This window comes from Mustela erminea, chromosome 5 (genome assembly GCF_009829155.1).
Source record: "Mustela erminea isolate mMusErm1 chromosome 5, mMusErm1.Pri, whole genome shotgun sequence".
In the NCBI taxonomy this organism is placed as follows: Eukaryota; Metazoa; Chordata; class Mammalia; order Carnivora; family Mustelidae; genus Mustela; species Mustela erminea.
The window spans coordinates 98,863,748-98,886,067 of record NC_045618.1 but is presented as its reverse complement, the minus strand read 5'-3'; the positions used below and the strand labels follow the sequence as shown (position 1 = coordinate 98,886,067).

General features: G+C 41.9%; 1 protein-coding gene across 1 annotated transcript; it reads right to left on the bottom strand.

Annotated features, from left to right (window-relative positions):
* Positions 1-10,650: 10,650 nt before the first annotated feature.
* On the bottom strand, positions 10,651-22,096 carry LOC116590212. Its single transcript, XM_032341819.1, has 4 exons — positions 22,088-22,096; positions 21,330-21,565; positions 11,200-11,407; positions 10,651-11,019 (listed from the first exon to the last, which is right to left on the bottom strand). The coding sequence occupies exons 1-4, from the start codon at positions 22,094-22,096 to the stop codon at positions 10,651-10,653; spliced, it is 822 nt and encodes a 273-aa protein (XP_032197710.1).
* Positions 22,097-22,320: the final 224 nt, after the last annotated feature.

The window sequence follows — 22,320 nt, the reverse complement described above, 5'->3', positions numbered from 1 at the left end:
TAAACAGAAAGTAATTATAAAATTTAATACTATACACTCCTGTTTCTGGGAAGATGGGATAGACATACTTTTTCCAATTCCATTGTCTAAGTGGAAACATCTAAAAACCTTGGATGTTAAATATTAAACAAGAATAAGAAAACTTTAGCAGATGGAAAGAAGAAAGCAGACTGGCTGCACTAGAGCCCAAGGAGTAACATGGTAGCGAATTCCCTGGGTTTTCTTTTTGCCTCATATATCCCAGACTTGGAGCTTAAGAAGTCAGAAATGCCAAATACAAACAAACAAAGTTAACAAACAGACAAAAAACCTCTAACAAAAGAATGCTGTCTTTAGCCCAAAGGATTAGGAAAGGGACAACTTAGCAAGACAGAAACTTTTAGAAAATAACCACTGTAGGGGGCACCTGGGTGGCTCAGTGGGTTAAGGCCTCTGCCTTAGGCTCAGGTCATGATCTCAGGGTCCTAGGAACCAGCCCCGCATCGGACTCTCTGCTCATCAGAGAGCCTCCTTCCTCCTCTCTCTCTGCCTGCCTCTCTTGACTACGTGTGACCGCTCTCTCTCTCTCTGTCAAATAAATAAAAAATAAAATAAAATAAAATAACCACTGTAATCCAGCCAAACAACAACCAAAAAGTTGTGGCCCCATGTTCACCTATGGTGGCAAAAGCTGGGTGGGTAGCTTAGATTTCCACCCTTGTGAGACTCTTCTCTCTCTTTTTCTGAGATGTATTTGTTTATTTTAGAGATAGAGAGTGTGCGAGCAGAGGGAGAGGCAGAAGGAGAAAGAGAATCTTCAAGCAGACTTCCTGCTGAGTGTGGAGCTTGATGCAGGGCTTGATCCCAGGACCCTGAGATGAACCGAAATCAAGAACCAGCCACTTAACTGAGTCACCCAGCTGTCCCTCCACCTTTGCTGGATTCTTAATGATGTTCTTTCTCACTAGGTAGCGTAAGGAATAGGGACTTTCATCCCTACCAGGTGGTAATGAGCCCTACCCAAAACACTTGTTATCAATGGAGACCACAGGAGATCCTAGACTTTCACCTCTGTTGACAGTTAGGAGGTACCCCTTTCCCTCTCTGCTGGGGTTGTATCAGAAGAGGCCTACTGGAGGGTCAGTATTTTCACTGTAAGTAGAGGCCCACACCTTCTCCCACCATGATCTCCCTCATCCCCAACAATCTTCACCCCTTGTGGTATGGTGTTGGTGAAAACCATGTGGGAAGCAATAATGGAGATTACTGCTGCTTCCAACTGGAGGCCTAGTGGGGAGCCAGTACTCCCACCCCCACCCAGCAGTAACAAGGAGCCTCCCCTAAGGGTGTCAACAAATGCTCAATAAAGAATCTGGGCTTCTCCTCCTACCTGGTAGTAATTAGGTGGTGCTTTACTTTTCCTGTTGGAGAGGTATTAGAGGAAACGAGCTAACACAGAAAGCTAAATAAGATCCAGAGTCATAATGTGCAAATATTCAAATCTCAACCATAATTCATTCATCATACTGAGATCTCAGACTGAATGAGACAGACAATAATAAATGCCAACACCACTGTGATAAAGATGTTCATATTGTCTGACAAAGATTTTACAGCAGCCATCGTAACATTGCTTCATGAGCGATTGTGAACACACTTGAAGCAACCGAGAAAATAGAGTCTCAGCAAAGAAATAGGAAGCCTCAGCATATATAGAGAAGATACAAAGAAAAACAAAATGGAAATTTTAGAACTGAAAATATAATAAAAAGCTCAGTGGATGGGCTCAACAGCAGAAGATACAGCAATTGAAATTACCCAATCTGAACAGAGAGAAAATAGAGTAAAAAAACAGAAGAGCCTCAGAGACCTGTGTGAATATAACAAAACTTCTACTGTTCATATCACTGGAGTCCCAGGAGAGGAGAGAGAGGGTAGGGCTGGAAAAGTCCCTTAAGAGGTAATGGCTAACCCACTTCCCAAATTTGGCAAAAACCATATACCTACATATTTAAAAAGCTGAATGAACTTCCAAATAGGATAAATCTGATCTGAGGAGACTCCCATCAAAACACATTATGGTCAAACTTCTAAAAACTGAAGACAAATCTTGAAAACAACCAGAGAAAAATAGCACCTTACCTACAAGGGGAAAACAAAACAAAACAATTTAAACAATGATGGATTTCAGAGGGCGCCGGGGTGGCTCAGTCAGTTAAGCGTCTGCCTTCTGCTCAGGTCATGATCTCAGGGTCCTGGGATCCAACCCTGTGTCAGGCTCCCTGCTCAGTGGGAAGTCTACTTCTCCCTCTCTTTCTACCCGTTAGCCCTGGTTGTGCTCTCTCTCTTGCTCACTCTACTTCCTGTCTCTCAAATAAATAAATAAAATCTTGAAAAATATTAGTGGATTTCTTACCAGAAAACAAAAAGGCCAAAAGGAAATAACATTTTTTTAAGTGCTGAAAGAAAAAACTGTCAACCCAGAATTCGATATCTAGCAAAATATCCTTTGGGAAATCAAGACATTCTCAGATGAAGAAAAACTAAGAGAATCTCACCAGCAGACCTAGCCTAAAAAATGTCCAACAGAAGTTGGAAATTCTCTAAACAGAAAGCAAAGAATTTTTTAAGAAGGAATCTTGGAACAACAGGGGGGAAGAAAGAATATAGTTAAGCAAAAATAAAGGTACGTTCAATAGATTTTCCTTCTTCAGTTTTATAAATTACTGTTGATGATTGAATCAAAAGTTTGTAATATTGTCTGATGCAGCTCTAAGTGTATATAGATGGATTGTATTAAAGGCAGTTATAGGGTGCCTGGGTGGCTCAGTTGGTTAAGTGACTGCCTTCAGCTCAGGTCATGATCCTGGAGTCCTAGGATCGAGTCCCGCATGGGACTCCCTACCTGGCAGGGAGTCTGCTTCTCCATCTGACCCTCCCCCTTCTCATGCTCTCTCTCTCTCATTCTCTCTCTCTCTAAAATAAATAAAAATTTTTTTTTTTTTAAAAAAAGACAATTATAATATAAACTGAATAACCAAGGGACAAATATGTGAAGCATATTTGGAAGGGGAGATATCTAAATCTACAATTATAGTTGGAGATTTCAATACCTCTCTCTTAACAATTTATAGAACAAACTAGACAAAAAATCAGTCAGGACAGAGAAAAACTCAGCAGTGGCATCAACCAAGAGGATATAATCAACATTTATGGGATATTTCACCAAGTAATACAGAATACACATTCTTACCAAGTACCCATGCAATATACACTAAGATAGATCATATCCTGGACAGTAAAACAAATTCAGCAAATTTTTAAAAATTGTCTCCATTAAGAGACTATTGCAACTAATGTGTGATAGTTTTGTCTTTTATTTCTTGCCACGTGCCCGGCTGGGCCTTCTTGGGAAATGAGCTATGCCATAAAATGAATTAAAGCTCTGTTATTGTACAGTGACAGGGTTCATTTAAACAGGCACAGGCTGCCTGTGCCTTCCATATTCTCTGTAAAAACAGGTACTTTCAGGGTACATTAGCCCTAAAAGCAGCCCCTAAGGAAGCCATGAATTACTTTGGTTGGAAATCATCATATACAGAAACCAGAGTGTAACAGGATAAATTTAAAGTATCAGTCATGTGAATTGTGAGAACAATGTATTTTATGAAGTATCCCCTAGCAAACATGCCAGGTGCTATATTTTCAACTATTGCATCATAAAATCTCAGTAAGGAATATTAATAAGTTCCCTAAACCACACAGAGAAAAGCTTAAAATTTCCCTCTGCAAAGTAAAAGTGAAAGTAGGTTGCCGTTAGAAGGCCTCCGTGCTCTAACACCCATTCATGTAAAGGGAAGAGGTCTAGGGGAAGATATTACCCTCCTCACCACCTCCACATAGGAAAACTATAGAATTTTTATAATAGTCATACTTGGGGCCAGAAGTAATCCAAGAGTAGACATTTTTCCAGTTATTCCTCTCAGAAATTATGCCCTTTCCTCAGGGTCCAAGGAGAATAAACATAAACCCATCCATTAGACTTTCATGGCAAGCAGATTCATTGTTTCTGTTTACACTTTTTCTCAAAACGAACCTTTATCCCTGATATTAACTAATGGCTAACACTTCAGGACATCTAGCACATAACACGTGCTCAATAACTATTTACTGAATGAGAGTGGTTTAAGCAAAGAATGTTATCTTGATCCTCTCTCACCTTAGTGAAAGCTGTATGCAATTTAAAGTATTTGTTTTGCTACCAAAAGCCAGGCTGTTTCGATATATTAACCTGGGCAATAATCAGCCTTGAGAATAGGAGTCACGAAAAAGTAAACCAATTTGCAAATTACTCTGGTTTGAGGTGACATTAACTTAAGTCTACGGAGTCCCCCAAACAAAGGAAGCAACTCTTCTAAACGTTATCTGAAGAAAGCGAAACATTGTAATGCAATCTAATACTTTAAAGAGGAATAAATTAAATACAGCAAAAAGCTTTTACCACACCTGTGTAAAAAGATAGAATCAATATTTGCAATAAAATGTTAAAAATCGGGTTTTTAATGTATGAAGTTTTGGTTTGGGGATGTGATTTATTCCACATCAGATCAGAATCAATGTAATAAATATCCATGCTCTGATGGAGTTCTATTAAGTTCTATAACGTTAAAAATATTCCCGCAGAATGTAGGATGAAAATCAAAACGTATTCAAATTTTAAAAAATAGCCCCCCAAATTTAACTCCTGTTTATAAGCCCAGCTTATATGACACTGGGTAATTCTGGCATCTTAAAATCTGTCACAAGAAATGAGTTTCTGGAGGGATGAGATATTGTGTATTAACCACAATAAAGGCTCTTCCTCCACGTAGGGTGAGGCCAAGAAGTAAAGGATTACTATGTCAAAGTGCTAATTCTCGTTAAAGCATTGTTCGTTTATTAAATGTCCTAGAATCAGGGTCAGCCCACAGGGACATGACTCTGAAATGCAAATAACCTAGCGTGATGAAAATCCTGCCGGCAGCAACAAGTGATTCCCCCTGCGGTGAGCGGCGGCAAACGGGCTGCGTGTCAAAGGGCGGGGACCGGGGCCTCCGTGGGAGGATGCGGACCGGTACGGGACCGCGCGATCGGCGACCTAGGTCGTGGTGAGTACTTTATCTGCCCCGCCCCCTAGCGGCCTCTTGCCTTCCCTTGCAGGCCCTGCCTCTCGGTCTTCTAGAGGCCCCGCCTCTCGCCTCCTATTCCGCCCCTCCGCCTTCCCACCATCCTCAGGAGCCTGGCGCCCTGACCGCCCACCTTTCCTCCCCTGCCGGTCTCTCCTCTCTCCCTCCCGCTCTCTCCCCTCCTCTCCCGTGAGGCTCCGCCTTTCCAGGGTGGCCCCGCCTCTCCCTCCCCCGGCGGCCCACCTTCACTCTCTGAGCGCCCCGCCCCCGCCCGGCTCTCCCCGCCCCGTCCCGGCTCTCCCCGCCCGAGTTCCTCTTCCATTCAGCCGCGGCGGAATATAGACTGACGTTTTTGGCGGGCAACAATCCCCAACGCGCACTGGTTTCTCTCTCTGTAACGGCTGAGCCTTCTTTTCTTCTGCCGCTTGGGGGTTCCTCGGGGGTTCTCTCTGGGGATAGCAGCTGGGGCCTCTGCTGCCCCGGCCAGCCTCAGGCTTGTCCGGTGCTCTTGCCAGATGGCTGCTGAGGATGTAAGCTAGAGCCCAATTTGCGCCCAATTTGGCCTAAAGCCTTTTCTCCCCGACCTGGGCAGAGAGCCTCTTCGTCTGACTCCATGCCCTCCTTCGTTTAACGTTCCAGAAGGACTAATGTATAAAGGTCTTGAGCTCCATGGAATGGATTTTTTCAGATTTGAGACATAACCATTTAAGATGAGTGCTTTAGCTATTCTAATGTTTTTGCGCCTCAAAATTAACTGCCATTCAGGTTACGTTTGGAAGAAGCAAAACTCACATAACCAAATATGACCGAGTTTATTGAACTATTAAAAAGTAAACAATCTAAGGGCGCCTGGCTAGCTCAGTCGGAAAATCATGGACTGGATCTCAGAGTGGTGAATTGAGCCCCACTTTGGGTGTAGGGATTACTTACATAAATAAAAATAAACTTTAAAAAAAATGCACACATAGGTTTAAAAAAAAAACTAGATAATTAATGGTGGCCATAATGTAGAGAAAGGGGAACCCATGTGCACTGTTGGAGGGAATGTAAACTGGTTCAGCCTTTATGGAAAACAGTATGGAGATTCCTCAAGAAATTCAAAATAGAACTACCATGTGATCCAGCAATCCCGCTTCTGGGTGTGTATCCAGGAAACAGAACCGTTATCTAGAAGAAATAACTTGTGGTTCCATGTTCATTGCAGCATTATTTACAATAGTGAAGATATGGAAACAACCTAAGTATCAACAGTTGAATAGATAAAGAAAAAAATACATATGGATGGATGGAATATGATGAAATATTATTCAACCATTAAAAAGAAGGAAATCTTGTTTGTGACATGGATAAAACTGGAGGGCATAAGCTAAGTGAAATAAGCTAGAGAAAAAAAATACTGCATGGTATCACTTATACATCAGATCTTTTTAAAAAAAAAAGTCAAACTCATAAAAACAGAAAAGTGGTTGGAAGGGGCTGGGGGGCATGGAGGAAATTGGGAAAGGTTGGTAAAATGGTACAAACTCTAAGTTGTAAGATGAAAAATGTCTGCGGATCTAATGTATAATACAGTGGATATAGTTGATAACACTGTATTGTACAATTGAAATTTACTAAAAGAATAGAACTTAAATGTTCTTACTGAAGAGGGAAAAAAGTAAATTTGTGAGGTGACGGATGGAAGGAGGGAATGGAAGGAATCCTTTCACAATGTATACAGGTATCAAATCATCATGCTATACACTCTAGCTTACAATTTTACTTGTAAATTATACCTCAATAAAGCCGGAGAAAAAGTGACAAAACCTAAAAAAAAAAAAAAGCAAACACTGATTCAAGCTTGTTAACTGGCTTAGCACTGGATATTATGCATATTACTAATTCACAAAACAATGCAGGTAGAATATGTAGCATGATGAAGAGCTGGTTAGTGTAACTGACAATAGTTGAATTTAAATCATCATTGGTTATGCATCATATTGAGAGGCTTATACTACCACTAAAAATATAGTGACAAATGAGAAAAATGGAACATAAAAGTTTTATTTACAACATGATTATGATAAAATGGATATGAATATGGAGATTGTAGGTGGACACAGCCTCAAAAAAAATCAGACTTCTTAAAGGAGGTTGAGTCTGATTCATCCAACTGGGGTGAGCTAGAGATGCCTGTAGCTCATTTGGTTTCTGCCCTTTCTGGGTTCTGGTTAGTCAGGGTTTTCCTCTTTGAGCTTCCATGTCTAGCTTAGAGTACTGAGTATGCTATGGTAACAAAAGACTGCCACCCCATACAGTAATTTAAATGAGATAGAAGTTTATTTCTCATGTAACGGTCCAGAGGTAGGAGTGGCCTCAACTTTTCAGCTGAGCAGTGTGGCTCAGCTCCCTTAAGTCAATAATGGACTCTGATTTCTTTCCTCTTGGTGCTCTGCTCCAGCTTAGGATATTTTCTTCATTTGCATAGAGCTGGGACACTGCTGTGGGTTTGCCTTAGCGCCATCTAGCTCTGGGGAAGGGCAAAAGAGCAGAAATAGAGGACAAAGGATTTATTTTTAAGCAAGCGATGCAAAGGTTGCACCTATCACTTTCACTCATATTCCATTGGTGAGAACTTGAACGTATTTGGTTCTAAGAGAAACTGGGAAATGTGGTCTCTGACTTGGAGAACAAGGGCAAAAGGAAATGTAGATACAATTAAATTTCCTTAAACTTACAATCCATTGACAAATACTTGAGACAGGCAGAGTATGACATTCCTCCAGGAACTCCCAGGCATCTTAAAGTTAATGCTTTGTTAGTGGCAAAAAGCAACCTTAGCTTGACAAGAGCTAGGCCTCCAGGACCCTGTAAGTCTTCTTTAAAATATGAAAATCCTTTTGGAAACTTCTGCCCCCACCAACTTAAAAGCATATAGCCAATCTCTCTTTACAATCCCAGTGCAGCTCTTTCTGCCCATGGGTCCTGTCCTCTGGGCTTTAATAAAACCACCATTTTTGCACCGAAAATATTTCACGAATTCTTTAACATTTGTTCTTAGACCCCACTTTAAATCACATCTGTCTCTAAGTGGGGCTTCATCTGTCCAGTTAAAAATTTATTAGGTAGTAAAAGGTGAGAACAGACAGGGACAGCTACCGTTCTGCCATATTTGCCCCACTGCCTTCCAATGAATTCTTGCTTAAGAGGAGTTCTTTTACTTCAGTTTACACATAGCCCTTATTGCTGGTAATTGAAGTACCCTAACCGATGTCTCATTCTTCAGGCCCCATTTCAAATGACACCTTCTCAAGGAGGCTTACCTGACTACTTTCTCTAAACTATGTCCCTCCCCCATTCCTGCCATTGTTGTTTTTCTCCCAGCACTTTGTTTCCTGCATGGCCCTTATCAGAGCATATGTATATACTGCTGGGCTTTTTTAAAAAAAGATTTCATTTATTTATTTGACAGAGATCACAAGTAGGCAGAGAGTCAGGCAGAAAGAGAGAGAGGAAGAAGCAGGTTCCCTGCCGAGCTGAGAGCCCAATGCAGGACTCGATTCCAGGACCCCAAGATCATGACCTGAGCTGAAGGTAGAGGCCTAACCCACTGAGCCACCCAGGCACCCTATACTGCTGTGTTTTTTGTCTCCCCCAAATGTCTTTTTTCATCACCACCACATCTTTATCATCTAGCACAGAGCCTATCATTGGATAGGCAAGAAAAAAAAATCTGGTGGTAAATGAATAAAACAGTGGTCAAGGATGACTGAGAGAGCTCTGAAATGACAAACTAAATAATTATATTAGTAAAGAGTGAGAATATAGGAAATTGAGTGGGCAAGTTTAGAGGTAAGGATCAGAAGATGGTTAGGTTTGCTTGTACAAGTTGAATTTGAAGTTTTGAATGATTTTAAGATGATATCCAGTAGCCTGATAAAACTATGGCTTTCCAGAGCTTCAGACTGGAGCTATAGAATTGAAAGCCCTGAGAGATGATGAGATCACTTGTGAAAAGTATAGCAAGAAAATAAAGGTTTAGAAGGTTTAGAGTTGGCAGAGGAAAAACTGGCAAAGCTTGGGAGGACCTATCAGAGGCTGTCAGCAAGAACCAGCGAAAATAAAATTTCAAGGAGGAGGTGGTGGTCACAAATAATACAGATGGGGGGTGATAATTTATCATAAGGGGTGCCTGGGTGATTCAGTGGGTTAAAGCCTCTGCCTTTGGCTCAGGTCATAATCCCAGGGTCCTGGGATTGAGCCCCGCATCAGGCTCTCTGCTCATTGGGGAGCCTCCTTCCTCCTCTCTCTCTCTCTCTGCCTGCCTCTCTGCCTACTTGTGATCTCTGTCTGCCAAATAAAAAAATGAAATCTTTTTAAAAAATTATGTCACGTAAGTCTTAATGGGTCCCTAGATCTGCCAGTTAGGAGCGTAGGTTTGAGAACCTTAGTAGAATAGTTTCAGTGGGTCAGTGGACTGTGGACTGAAGATAGAATGTTAGGAGCTGAATGTAGTAATTGTAGAACAACTTTTCAAAAAGTGCAGCCATTAAAACAACACACATTTCATTTGGAAAAAGCAGCAAAGTCAAAGGAGAGTTCTTAAGATGAAAGAAAACTCAGCATCTCTTTAAACAAGTGAAAGAGATAGGATGAGTATGGAAATGACTGAGAAATTTTTACCTACTGGATTTGAGGTAGGAAGCTACAACAGAGTTGTACATTCTTGAAGATGTAAACACAGATTTGGAGGAGGGAGTAACAAGGACTTGATAAAGTTTTCTGATGGCCTTAATTTATCTATGAAAGTGGGAGTCAAGTTCTGTGATAAAATGAAGGTGGACGGGAAAGTTTGGATGGACTATTCTAGGAGAAAAGAGGAATGGGAAAGATTGTGACAGGGCAAATAAAAGGTCTGGTGGTTGCAGATCCACTATGGTTGGAAATCCTTTTTTCCTTCTTCCTCCTACCCCTTCCTAACTCAAACTTGGTCCAAAAAGGACTCCAGGCTGACAAATCCTAATCCTTGAGCTCGTCTACCCAGATAGACCTTTCTCCTACAATAGCCGGCAATGAACATGCGGGGGCTACGAAAGCAGACTATTCACTTAAACTCCCTTCATTTCAGTAATGAAAAGTGAGTGGGCCTCCGACATTTTTGCAGACCCCCCAGCCCCCTTGCTACGACAGGTTATACTTTGTACAGCTGTACGGCAAAGGGACCGGCTTGCTATGGACAATGAGACTTTTAGTGACAGATGGTTCCCTCGTAAGTAACTTCCCCCCAAAGTTGCAGGATGTGCGAAAGACTGGTTTAAGTACAAGAACACCGTGCTCGCAGCCAAACAGTCAGAGCCGAGGCCGGAACAGTGAAAGCGGCTTCACCCGCTCAGGGAGCAGTAGAGCCCGACCGCAAACCATCCCTGATGACGTCACACGGTCTCGGCTTCCGGCCCGCCTCATACTGGGCCTTCCCACTTTCGCGACAGCCGCAGCCCCGCCTTTGCTCCACCTCCAGGTAACGTCATCACACCACAGCTTCTAGTATCTCCTTTGCAAGCTTTCTGAGCGCCGGGCGCGGTGGCGCGCGCCTGTAGTCCCAGCTACTCGGGAGGCTGAGGCAGGAGGATCGCTTGAGCCCAGGAGTTCTGGGCTGTAGTGCGCTATGCCGATCGGGTGTCCGCACTAAGTTCGGCATCAATATGGTGACCTCCCGGGAGCGGGGGACCACCAGGTTGCCTAAGGAGGGGTGAACCGGCCCAGGTCGGAAACGGAGCAGGTCAAAACTCCCGTGCTGATCAGTAGTGGGATCGCGCCTGTGAATAGCCACTGCACTCCAGCCTGGGCAACATAGCGAGACCCCGTCTCTTTTGCCTCCTCTCTCCAGAAGTAGTCCCTACCTCCTAAAATAAACAGTAGGAGTTTGCCCCATTTATTTATGCATTTGGGAGTCTATAATCTGTATGTTAAAAATAAGTAAGATGTAACTGGTCTCTATTACTGGCTCCCTCTCCTCACTATTTGACGCTTGTCTTCCTATTTTCCGTCTCCCTTAGGGTCCAAGCTACCGGGTAACTTCGGATATTCGGCGGTCCAGAGCCGCCTCATCGCTGACCCCTACCGGACCATCGCCAAAAGTTCTTGGCGAAGGGCTGCTATCACCCTCGCAGCCAACAGGGGCTGCTCGTTTACTCGCCGCCCGTTGGAGAAGATCGCCTCGCGACAACACTACCAAAAATGCGTCCCGGTTCCCACGTTCTCCCGGCTGCGGTCCATCCAGCTTGCTGCTCTGTTACCACTGTTTCCCCGGACCTTGCCTCCCCACCTCCACCCACGGAATGTTACTTTCTTTCACCGCTGTTAACTCAAGGTTTTTGCTTTTCAAATGTTGCAGACGAAAGATCTGGCAAATCAGCAGTCTTTCCCCCCATGAATCCTTAAGCTCTGTCTGTCAACGGGTAGGAGTGAGCTTCCGACTGGGTGCCCGGCTACTCCCTCCTTGTAATGAGGAAAAAAATAAAAAAAATGAAGAGGCGCCCACACGCCTTTGTGAGAGCAGAGGTGAAGGGCCAGCATGGCAGAACGCCTCGCCCGGTCTCCCCCTTGATTTTTGGATTGCCGACAGCCGACGTTAGGGACGGAATTGAAGCGCAGGGAACCTGGAGCACCCTGTGCGCGGCTGAGTCTTGAACCCACTGTTGCAGAGAGCAAAACCTCAGCGCCCTGCTCCGAGCCGCACCGAAGAAGTCTTGTGTCCCGATCTAATTTTTTTTTTTTAAGGAAATAAATGAGCACACGAAGAAAGAATAGAATGTTTCACATTGCCAGAAGTTCTTGGTTGTCTGTAATCGTAAATTTACCTTTGTGAAAGAACTATCTTAGAGGATTCCCTTTTAAATTCAGGCATTTTAGGGGCAGCGGAAGTTGATCAAATGTTCATATCGATCTTAACATCAATCTGATAATCATTTGGGAACTTTAAGACTCTAAGCACTAAACACAGACTTCACCACATGTAAAAGGACAAGGAAAGAGGACAATGTAGTAAGCTTTTCATAAAGCCAATTGTATTCGATTTCTTTGAGATGATTCATTCTGTTTGAACAAAGATAGCTGTCAGAAAAGGCCCTCCTTGAATTGCTGTTTCTGGGTCTCCCCTCTACAACTACATGGAATACTTCTATTCCAATTCTTCAGGACAACGTTTCAAGACTTTAGAAGTCACCTCCAAATGAATACATTTCCACAAAATGGAAATATACAGAAATGCTTTTTTATTTTTTTAATCTTTACCCTACTCCACCCAGAAAATAGGAGAAAAAATACTTTGGGCACATCTTATTTATTTATTTATTTATTTTATTTTCTTTCTGTCTTTCTTTCTTTCTACGTGGATCCCTGAATTTGGCTCAGAATGACTTAGCTATGACTATAAGGACTGCATTTCAGTTGCCACCTCTGCTAGCTTTGGGGTTTACGGTTTCCATTACCCTTCAGTCTTTTCCACCACTTCTAGAAGACCTTCTCAGCTTTCTGGAACTGAGGTGTTCTGGAACTAAGGCAGAATAATGACCCCACTCCAAGGACGTGCACTTCCTAATATGTGGAACCTATGATTTGTTACTTTACATGGTAAAAGGAATTTTACAGATATGAGTAAATTAAGGATCTTGAGATGGGGAGAATATCCCAGCAGGCCCAATGTAATTATAAGGATTCTTAGAACAGGGAAGGAGGCAAGAGGGTCAGAGTCAGAGAAGAATATGTAGCCTGAAAGCAGAGACTGGAGTCATGCAAGGTCACTAAGCAAGGAATGTGGGCAGCCTCTGGAAGCTGGAAAAAGCAAGGAAACCAATCTCCCCTAGAGCCTGCAGAAAGAATGCAGCCCTGCTGACCCATGTGGGACTTCTGACCTTAAGAACTGTAAGATGATAAGTGAGTGCTGCTTAAACCATTGAATTTGTGGCCATTTGTTACAGTAGCAACAGAAAACAAATTAGATTACTTGAGCTGTGTCAAGGTTAGCCTGTACCTGAAGAAAGCTCCTGAGGTCAGAAATGAATTATATAGTAGATAAGCAGAAACAATATTGACTAGTTGTTGCCTTTGTAGAGCTTCTGGTCTAGTTGAGTGTGAGAAGGAGACCATTTTTGAAAAATAAGCCATGTAAGTTGTATTCTAGTGTTCTCATGATGGTTTCCCAACCATATTTAAGTCATGAGCCTGCCTGCATGCCTGAAATCTCTAAGACCAAAAACTCTCCCCTGGGCTAAGTCATGGTTTTCAGTTACAAATGCACTTTGGCATTTACTCAACACCGTTAGAGAACATCTATGTCAACCACCCACCCACCTGGCACTTGGTTATACTTTACAATTTCCTACAATATTCATGAAAAAAGTTCAGTATATCATGAATTTGACCATACTTTTTAAGACTTTACGTTAATGGTGTAATATTTTTAACAATGACTTAAAAAATTTATGTATTCAAAACTGTTAATCTTACCCTCTATGGTTTCTTTTTCATTGTTTTTTTTTTTAAAGATTATTTATTTATTTATTTATGTGAGAGGGAGAGAGCACACAAGCAGGAGGAGGGGGAGAGGGAGAATAAGACTCCCCATTGGGCAGGGACCCCGATGTGGGCCTGATCCCAGGACCTCAAGATCTTGACCTGAGCCAAAGGCAGACATTCAACTGACTGAGTGACCCCGGCATGCTCCTTTATGGTTTCTGCTTTAGCGTTTGCTTTGAAGAGTCTCATGCATCTGAAAAGCATGTACATAGTCCCGTTAATGTACATATGTGACTGATTTTAAAATAGCGCTTTTGGGCTGCCTGGGTGGCTCAGCCAGTTAAGTGTTTGCCTGTGGCTCAGGCATGATCCCAGAGTCCTAGGATTGAGTCCCACATGGTCTGGCTCCCTGTTCAGTGGGGAGTCTGCTTCTCTCTCTCTCTCTGCCCCTCCTCCCACTCAAGCTTCCCCCTTCTCAAATAAATAAATTTTTTAAAATCTTTAAAAAAAATAAAATAATACTGTCTCCTCAAAATGATAGTTCTTTTGTTCTTAAATCTACTTTGTTGTTGTTGTTATTGTTGCTGTTGTTATTCACATTCCTGGTGTAAGGTGCTTGGCAGCAGCAGAAGCAGTACAGACATAATTCTCAAAAAATTATAGTTGTGTGTTTTGACCTGTCTGGCAGCTCCCTAAGGGATCAGTTTAAGAGTTCGCCTTTGTTTTGACTACAGAGGGGCTTTTCCAGGGTTGGAAAGGCTTATGGGCCATATTTGCTGAAAGCATTTAAAGGTAAATGTATTAGCTCCTGCCAGCTGGGGCAAGAGATAATAGTCAGGGCAAGAAATAGATTAAAAAGGCTCAGAAGAAAGAAGCTGAGGAAGGAGATACTTGGAGGAATATAGACTATGAAAGTTCTGGTATATCCAGGAAATCTAGGAGGTCACATGCCTAGGCCAAGAATGCATGCCCAGAAGAGACCTGAGAAGACTAAGCTCTCACTTCTGCCTGACCTTCAGTCTCAGAACAAAAAGAAAATGAAGGTTAAGGCCGAGTCATAAACTGCCATGCTAAATGTGCCCTAACATAGCACACTCTGAAAAATCAGAGAGAATTCTTTGTTTGCTTGTTTGGTTGGTTGGTTGGTTGGTTGGTTGGTTAGAGCATTTAAGGAAATCTGTCAAACCATTAGTAGCCTATTATACTTTTTTTTTACATTAATATATTATGTATTATTAGCCCCAGGGGTACAGGTCTGTGAATCGCCAGGTTTACACACTTCACAGCACTCACCATAGCACATACCTTCCCCAATGTCCATAACCCCACCACCCTCTCCTGACCTCCTCACCCCAGCAACCCTCAGTTTGTTTTGTGAGATTAAGAATCTCTTATGGTTTGTCTCCCTCCCGACCCCCTCGTGTTTCATCTATTCTTTTCCTACCCTCCAAACCCCCACGTTGCATCTCCACATCCTCGTATCAGGGAGATCATATGATAGTTGTCTTTCTCTGATTGACTTATTTTGAGTAGCCTATTATTCTAATAGAATAGGAACTTCAGAGGCCACAAACAACAAAGAATAAAGACTTCACAAAATTAGGTCAGAAAGAGAGAATTCTGGAAAGATGGTAGAGTTGGAAGCACCAGGAATCTGTCTTTCCACCTAAACAATAATTGCAGAATTGCAGACAACAACTAGCAGAACCTGTGTGGGGTACCTGTTTTGGAACTCTGAGTCTACTGACTGTCTATAACTCCAGAAAAAATCTTGGATGGTAAGTTATGGTTAGCTTTTGTCAATCTCCACTCCGAGCCCCACAGCAAGCAGTTGTGCACATGCTCCTAGAGCAGCTTGCACCTAGCTTTTGGCAGCCAGAATGGGCAAAAGGACCCTGTTTTCTAAATATTGAGCATCTATGCTCTGATTGATTATTGCAGTTTCTGGTCACAGAGGTGCAGACAAAGAGGCAGGTGGTCATTGTTGTAGTACCTCCCATCATTGGTGAAAGCCACTACTAATTTCCAGAGGATTAAAAAGGCCAGCACCCTTTTTTCCTCATCTCTTTTTTTTTCCTTTTTCCCCCTTTTGGGAGCCAGATATCAAAGACTAGGACATTCAAAAGCAACTGTATATATGTGAAAAATTAGAAGTTTCTGCTTTAAAGGACTTGAATAGACATTTATCCAAAGAAGCTATTCAAATGGCCAATAAGCACATGAAAATCTGCTCAACATCATTGATGATTAGGGAGATGGATACTAATACTATAATAAGATATCACTTCACACCCATCTAGAATGGCAAAAAAAATCGGAAAAATAACCCAGAAAATAAGAAGTATTAGTGAGGATGTAGAGAAGTTGGAATGCTTGTGCACTGTTGGTGGGAATGTAAGATGATATCGCCATTGTGGAAAATAGTATGGTGGCTCTTCAAAAAAATTTTTTTTAAAGATTTTATTTATTTATTTGACAGAGAGAGAGAGAGAGAGAGAGAGAGATATCCAGAGAGAGAATACAAGCTGGGTGAGTAGGAGAGGGAGAAGCAGGATCCCCACTGAGCAGGGAGCCTGATGCAGGCCCCATCCCAGACCCTGAGATCACGACCCAAGCCTAAGGCAGACACCTAATGATTGAGCCACCCAGATGCCCTGATCTTCTAAAAATTAAAAATAGAACTACCATATGATTTAGCAATTCTATTTCTGGGTATATACTCAAAAGAATTTATAATAGAGTCTTAGAAGAGATATATGCACACTCCTGTTCGTAGCAACATTATTCACAACTGCTAAAATGTTATAGCAATTCAAGTGTCCATTGATAAATGAATGGATAAGCAAAGTATGGTCTACACATGCCATGGAATATTATTCAACCTTAAAAAGGAAGGAAATTCCAACATGCTACAGCATGGATGAAACTTGAGAACACTATGCTAAGTGAAATAAACCCATCATAAAAAGACAAATACTGCATGATTTCAGTTATAGAAGGTACTTAAATTAGTCAAAATTGAAAAGACGGTAGCCTGCAGGTTTTTTAGGGGCTGGGCATAGTGGAAATTGGGAGTTATTGTTTAATGGGTATGGAGTTTCAGATTTACAGGACAAAAAGAGCTACAGAATTGAATAGTGGTGATGGTTTACAACATTATGTATTTAGTACATACTGTATTTTAATATCACTCAACAGTACCCTTAAAATAATTAAGATGGTAAATTTTCTATGGATCATATTTTACCACAATAAAAAAATGGGAAAAAATAGTTTAGAAAAAAAAAAGTGTTTAGTTCATTATACCAACAAACAACAATTACAATAATAGGAATGTTTGACCAAATATCTAGGCAGAGTGACCCAGCCAAGTTGACATACAAAATTAACCATCACAAGTCTACCCCTTGTCAATTAGATTCTCTTATATGGTTTCTTAAACCATACTTAACTTCTAAATAAAGGCAATAACAAGGTCATACTTCTGTCTAACATGATATAACTATCTTATGTGCAACCAAAAATTCATTAAGTCTTTCCCCAAAAAAGAAGGCCAAGTTGTTGGGAGATGTTTTCTCTTCTTGATATTGCATGCATGATTTGAATACTATGATGTACAAGTAACTGTCCTGTAAATTTTTCCTGAAAATCTGAAACCTTAAATACTATGATATAAAGTCATTATGTCTTATGTTACATGATAAAGGGATAAGAAAGGGAAGAAAACAAAGATATTTCCTTGATATATATATATATATATATATATATATTATAGACACACACACACACACACACAAAATAAGGAAGAAATATTCCTGACAATTACAATTCTCATTTCTGTAACAGGTTATGTGGTCATAGCTGGTATTTGTAACTACTTTCTTCCACCTCAGCTGGTAATCATGGTTCTTCAACTGGTGGAGTTATCCAAACCTTCTTTCCTGAGGGGTCTAAGCTATTAGTAGTCTTGTCTGGATCAGGTTGTTGTAGTTCTCTATTGACTTTAATCTCAAAACATGGTCGTGCTAAGAGATTCCCTAAGGGATCTACTATGTTCCAGACATACTCCCTTATTCCATGTGGAGTAGCAAATTTCTCCCTGGTAGTCCCGACTAATTACCCCACTAAGCACAATAACTCCCTTCTGGCCTATAGATTCAGAGGTATGAGGAACCCAAAGTGACTAAGCAGCTGTCTAAACTTTCCGATCAATGGAATCATTATTGTATCTCAAAACTAGCAGCTTTTGGGGTCCTGTGGTAAATGGACCCAAGTAACACATGCCAAAGAGGAATATGCTGTCTCCAAAATCCAAAAAAAGTCCAGGAGGCATTGTGGGTTCTTCTTTGTTCTAAGGCGGACCATATGCAACACTTGTCTTTCACATTAAAAGGGATATCTGACATATCCTGCATCACTGGATCCCCTAGAAATTTCACTGAAGTAGGTCTCTGAAATTTCATCAGATTTATTTCCTCCCTCTGACACAAATGTTTTACCAATAAGTCTACAGTAGTTTCTACTTCTAGTTTGTTAGGTTTAGTCAGCACAATGTCATCAATATAATGAACCAATGTAATATTTTATGGAAGAGAAAGGCAATCAAAATCCCTGTGACCTAAATTATGATATAGGGTTAGAGAGTTGATACCCCTAAAATAGGACTGTGAAAGTGTCTTGCTGCCCTTTCCAGCTGAAAGAAAACTGCTCTGCGTGGTCTTTATTAACAAAGATGGAGAAAAAGACATTGCTAGACCAATAGCTGCATATCAGATATGAGGGGGTGTGTTGATTTGTTTAAGCAATAAAACCAAGTGTGGAATAGCGGCTCCAACTGAAGTAACCACTTGGTTGAGTTTACAATAATCCACCGTCATTCTCCAAGATCCATCTGTCTTCTGCAGAGACCAAATAGGCAAGTTCAGCTGAACATGGTGGGAATTACCACCACTTCATCTTTCAAGTCCTTGATGATGGCACTAATTTTTCTTAAAAGTTTTAAATATTCATTTTGGAGAGAGAGCAGGCCATGGGAGGGACAGAGGAAGAGAATCTTCAAGCAGCCTCTGCCCTCAATGCAGAGCCCAATGCAGGGGCAATCTCACAACCCACGAGACCATGACCTGAGTAGAAAAAAAGAGTCCATTGCCCAACTGATTGAGTCACCCAGGTGTCCCATGGTGACACTGCTCTTTGCAACCCTTCCAGGAATGTGGTATTAACTTTTGTTTAATATTTCCCTACGTAGAAGCAGTTTTAGTGGCTTGACCTTTCCCACCATAATAGCCTCACTCCATAGGCCAGAGAATCTGTGTGGGGATTCAGAAGCTGCTAAGTATGTCTATTTCAACCATATATTCCAGTATTGGGGAAATAATCACAAGGTGGGTTTAGAGGGCATCTGGGTGGTTCAGCTGGTTAAGCTTCTGACTTTTGATTTCAGCTCAGGTCATGGTCTCCGGGGTCATAGGACTGAGCCCAGCATGGGGCTCTGCGCTTAGCGTGGAGTCTGCTTGTCCTGCTCCTTCCCCCTCTCCTCCTCTTCCTCCTAGTCTCTCTTTCTCTCTCTCTCTAAAATAAATGGTAAAATCTTAAAAATAAATAAATAAATAAATAAATAAATAAAGGATGGGTTTAGAGATGCCCTGGGGCCACTGTGAGGCAGATCTGAGCTAAAACTTCATTTATCACCTGACCTCCATAAGCCCCTACTTTGGCGCACCAAAGTGACATTTAGAGTTTCTTAGAATTAGTGTCAGGTCAGAGTTAGGGTTCAGCAATCCCCATAAGGGATTTTTAAAAATTTTTATGATTTACCGACCATTTCCTTTTTCCCCCAAAGTACAGTTACCTTAGTAAATAGGTAGATAGGCCCATCGTTCCCTATGGTGTAGACTGGGAAAAAGAGTAACAGTAGAAATTTTTGGAAGTGTACTAGGGTTCTTCCTCAAGGAGACCTGCTCTCCCTTTCATTCAAGGGGCTCTGGGTCTATAAACTGGCTCAAGTCTGGAAATTGAAGGGCTATGACTCTTGTTTTTATGATTTAAGTTAGATTTTGGTCTATTTGAGCTAGAACTCTTCTACTTATACAGATCAAATGAGAATTTAGTAGGCTTCCCATATGTTTTTCTTCTAGGAGCATCACGATCAAGAGCCAGCATCACACGTCTCCAGGAGTCAGACTGTTGGATTGCTGTTTTGACTTTGCTGCCCACTATGGTAATGACACCCAGTTTGCCTTTGGTGATGGAGTGCTGTCATTTGGACCCTGCCACTTCACCATTCAATGCATTTAGGCTTCCCAATTCAGTGGCAGCAGTTCCTACTGTAAGTTCTGACCTACAGAGAAATGTGACCGTAGAACCCTTCAAGGATGCTGAGGCTTCCCTCACAAATTTATTTCTCACTGTTGTAGTGAAAGGTTTGTCCCCAGTGGAAACTTCTAAGGTAGGTGAGTAGGTCTTAAATCACAAATGCACCCCAATTTTATGTTTTTTTTTTTAATCTCCACTGTCTAGTGGAGATGGTTGCATAACATTGTAAACATTTTGAGAGTTATTGAAATGTATAGTTCAAAATGGTTAAGATGAATTTTAAGGTGAATTTTATGTTGTTGAATGTATATGAATTATATATTATTTTGTTATGTAAATTTACCTGTTTTTTAAAAATCTCAAAGACTACATATAGAATATTTCCATGAGTTGAGTAGTAGAAAGTAAGATTAATGATATCTTATTTTGAATGAAACTACATTGGTTCCTATTGATCACCCCTTCATCTTCTAGAGATTAGTCAACTTTCAAGTATAGGCTGGAGGCCCCTTTCATCTCGGTAGTGTAGTGCCTAGGAATTTGCTTTAATTATGTCTATAGTAATTACTGAATGCACACTAAAATTTGAGAATCATAATTCTAGATGCCCATAAGTCACCCATTAATAATTTTCTCTAAATTTTTGGCTGCTCCAAACGTTGATAGCACCTCTCTATGGTTTCAAATAGTCACTTTTATCTTCTCTTTGAACATCAGATGATTTGCTCACCGGTTGCTTCTTATTTTTTCCACAAGTCCTCAAATAATCCTATCTCAGAATTTTCTCAAAATAGAGAAATTACTCCAAAAACTAGAAATAATAGAATTCAGCAGTAAATGATGCCATTCTCTGGTAATTTTTGCACTTATCTTGATCTACCTCTTCCCTTAGGGATTTTCTAACATTTTCTTTCTGATGTCCACTTTCCTTGACAGACGAAGCAATGTCTGAGTTGTTCGATAGGCAGAGGGACCCCTATAGCTTAAATCAGTGCTCTGCTCTATCTTATTGGTCCAGTGCCCCAAGGTGGGAGTTTTGCTATAAATAGTTCAAATTTTGTTTTGAAGAAACATCCGAGTGTTGTCCCTTTCAATGTGGAGTTTTACTCGGGTGCTTTGATGCAATATACTTAAGCAATCTTTCGGGAATGGCTTCAGAGCCAACGTAATAATCTTCGTATTTTTTAGGCACAGCGGGACCTCTCGTATTTGCGCTTTGGACCACAGACTACTTGGCTCCCACTCTTTCCTGACTCTCCAAATGGTTTTTTTTACATTTTGAGCTATTCTGCATGGTTTATTGTGTCCTACGATGCAGTAATGAATGCTGTGTGCCCTTTGTCCCATAGCAGCCCCCCCCGCTAGCACCTGTACAATTCCCTCTTTCTTCCGAAATGGCAAGCGCGTCCGTTCAAGGTAGAGTCGCCTTCTGCTGGTGGGAATTCTGACGACAGCCGCGGGAGGACTGGAGAATCCTCCCAAGCCCAGGATCCTCGCCGGACGCGGTGGCGCGCGCCTGTAGTCCCAGCTACTCGGGAGGCTGAGGCAGGAGGATCGCTTGAGCCCAGGAGTTCTGGGCTGTAGTGCGCTATGCCGATCGGGTGTCCGCACTAAGTTCGGCATCAATATGGTGACCTCCCGGGAGCGGGGGACCACCAGGTTGCCTAAGGAGGGGTGAACCGGCCCAGGTCGGAAACGGAGCAGGTCAAAACTCCCGTGCTGATCAGTAGTGGGATCGCGCCTGTGAATAGCCACTGCACTCCAGCCTGGGCAACATAGCGAGACCCCGTCTCTTTTGAGTTCTCACCTTAAAGTATCCTTTCTTCTCATGTATCTACCGAGCACAGCGAACAGTGGTTTCTTAAATTTTCTTACGGTTTCCTACTACCCTGTGAATCCCCTATAGCGTAGTGATCTCTTATTCTGTCTTACTTTTTTTTTTTATTATCTAGCGAAATACCTGAATACTCAGGTTGCCTAGCGCGTATGGAGTTAGTATTGCATACCAGATACTAGGCGGAGGCAAGGGGATGCCAAGACCTAGGTTAAATGAGAACCCCACAATTCATCTCAAAATACTCCAGAGAGCAGAGCCCATCAAAACAGGAACTCCTTTTTGAACGTTGCTTCACCTTTGTCATTGAGGGTAATTGTAAGGCGAATGAAACAGTTCCGCTTCGTTACATTTCAAAATTCTACTGGTCCAAGTAACCGAATGGAAAGGGGCTGTGGCTCCGACATACCGAACCCTACCGCCCATTTAGGGGAAATCTTCCCAGTACGCTCTCATAAATTTCTACCACCAGCAGGGGTCACTAGGGAGACTCGCTTGAGTCCCGAGACAGAAGGGAGAAAGGTAGCCGGA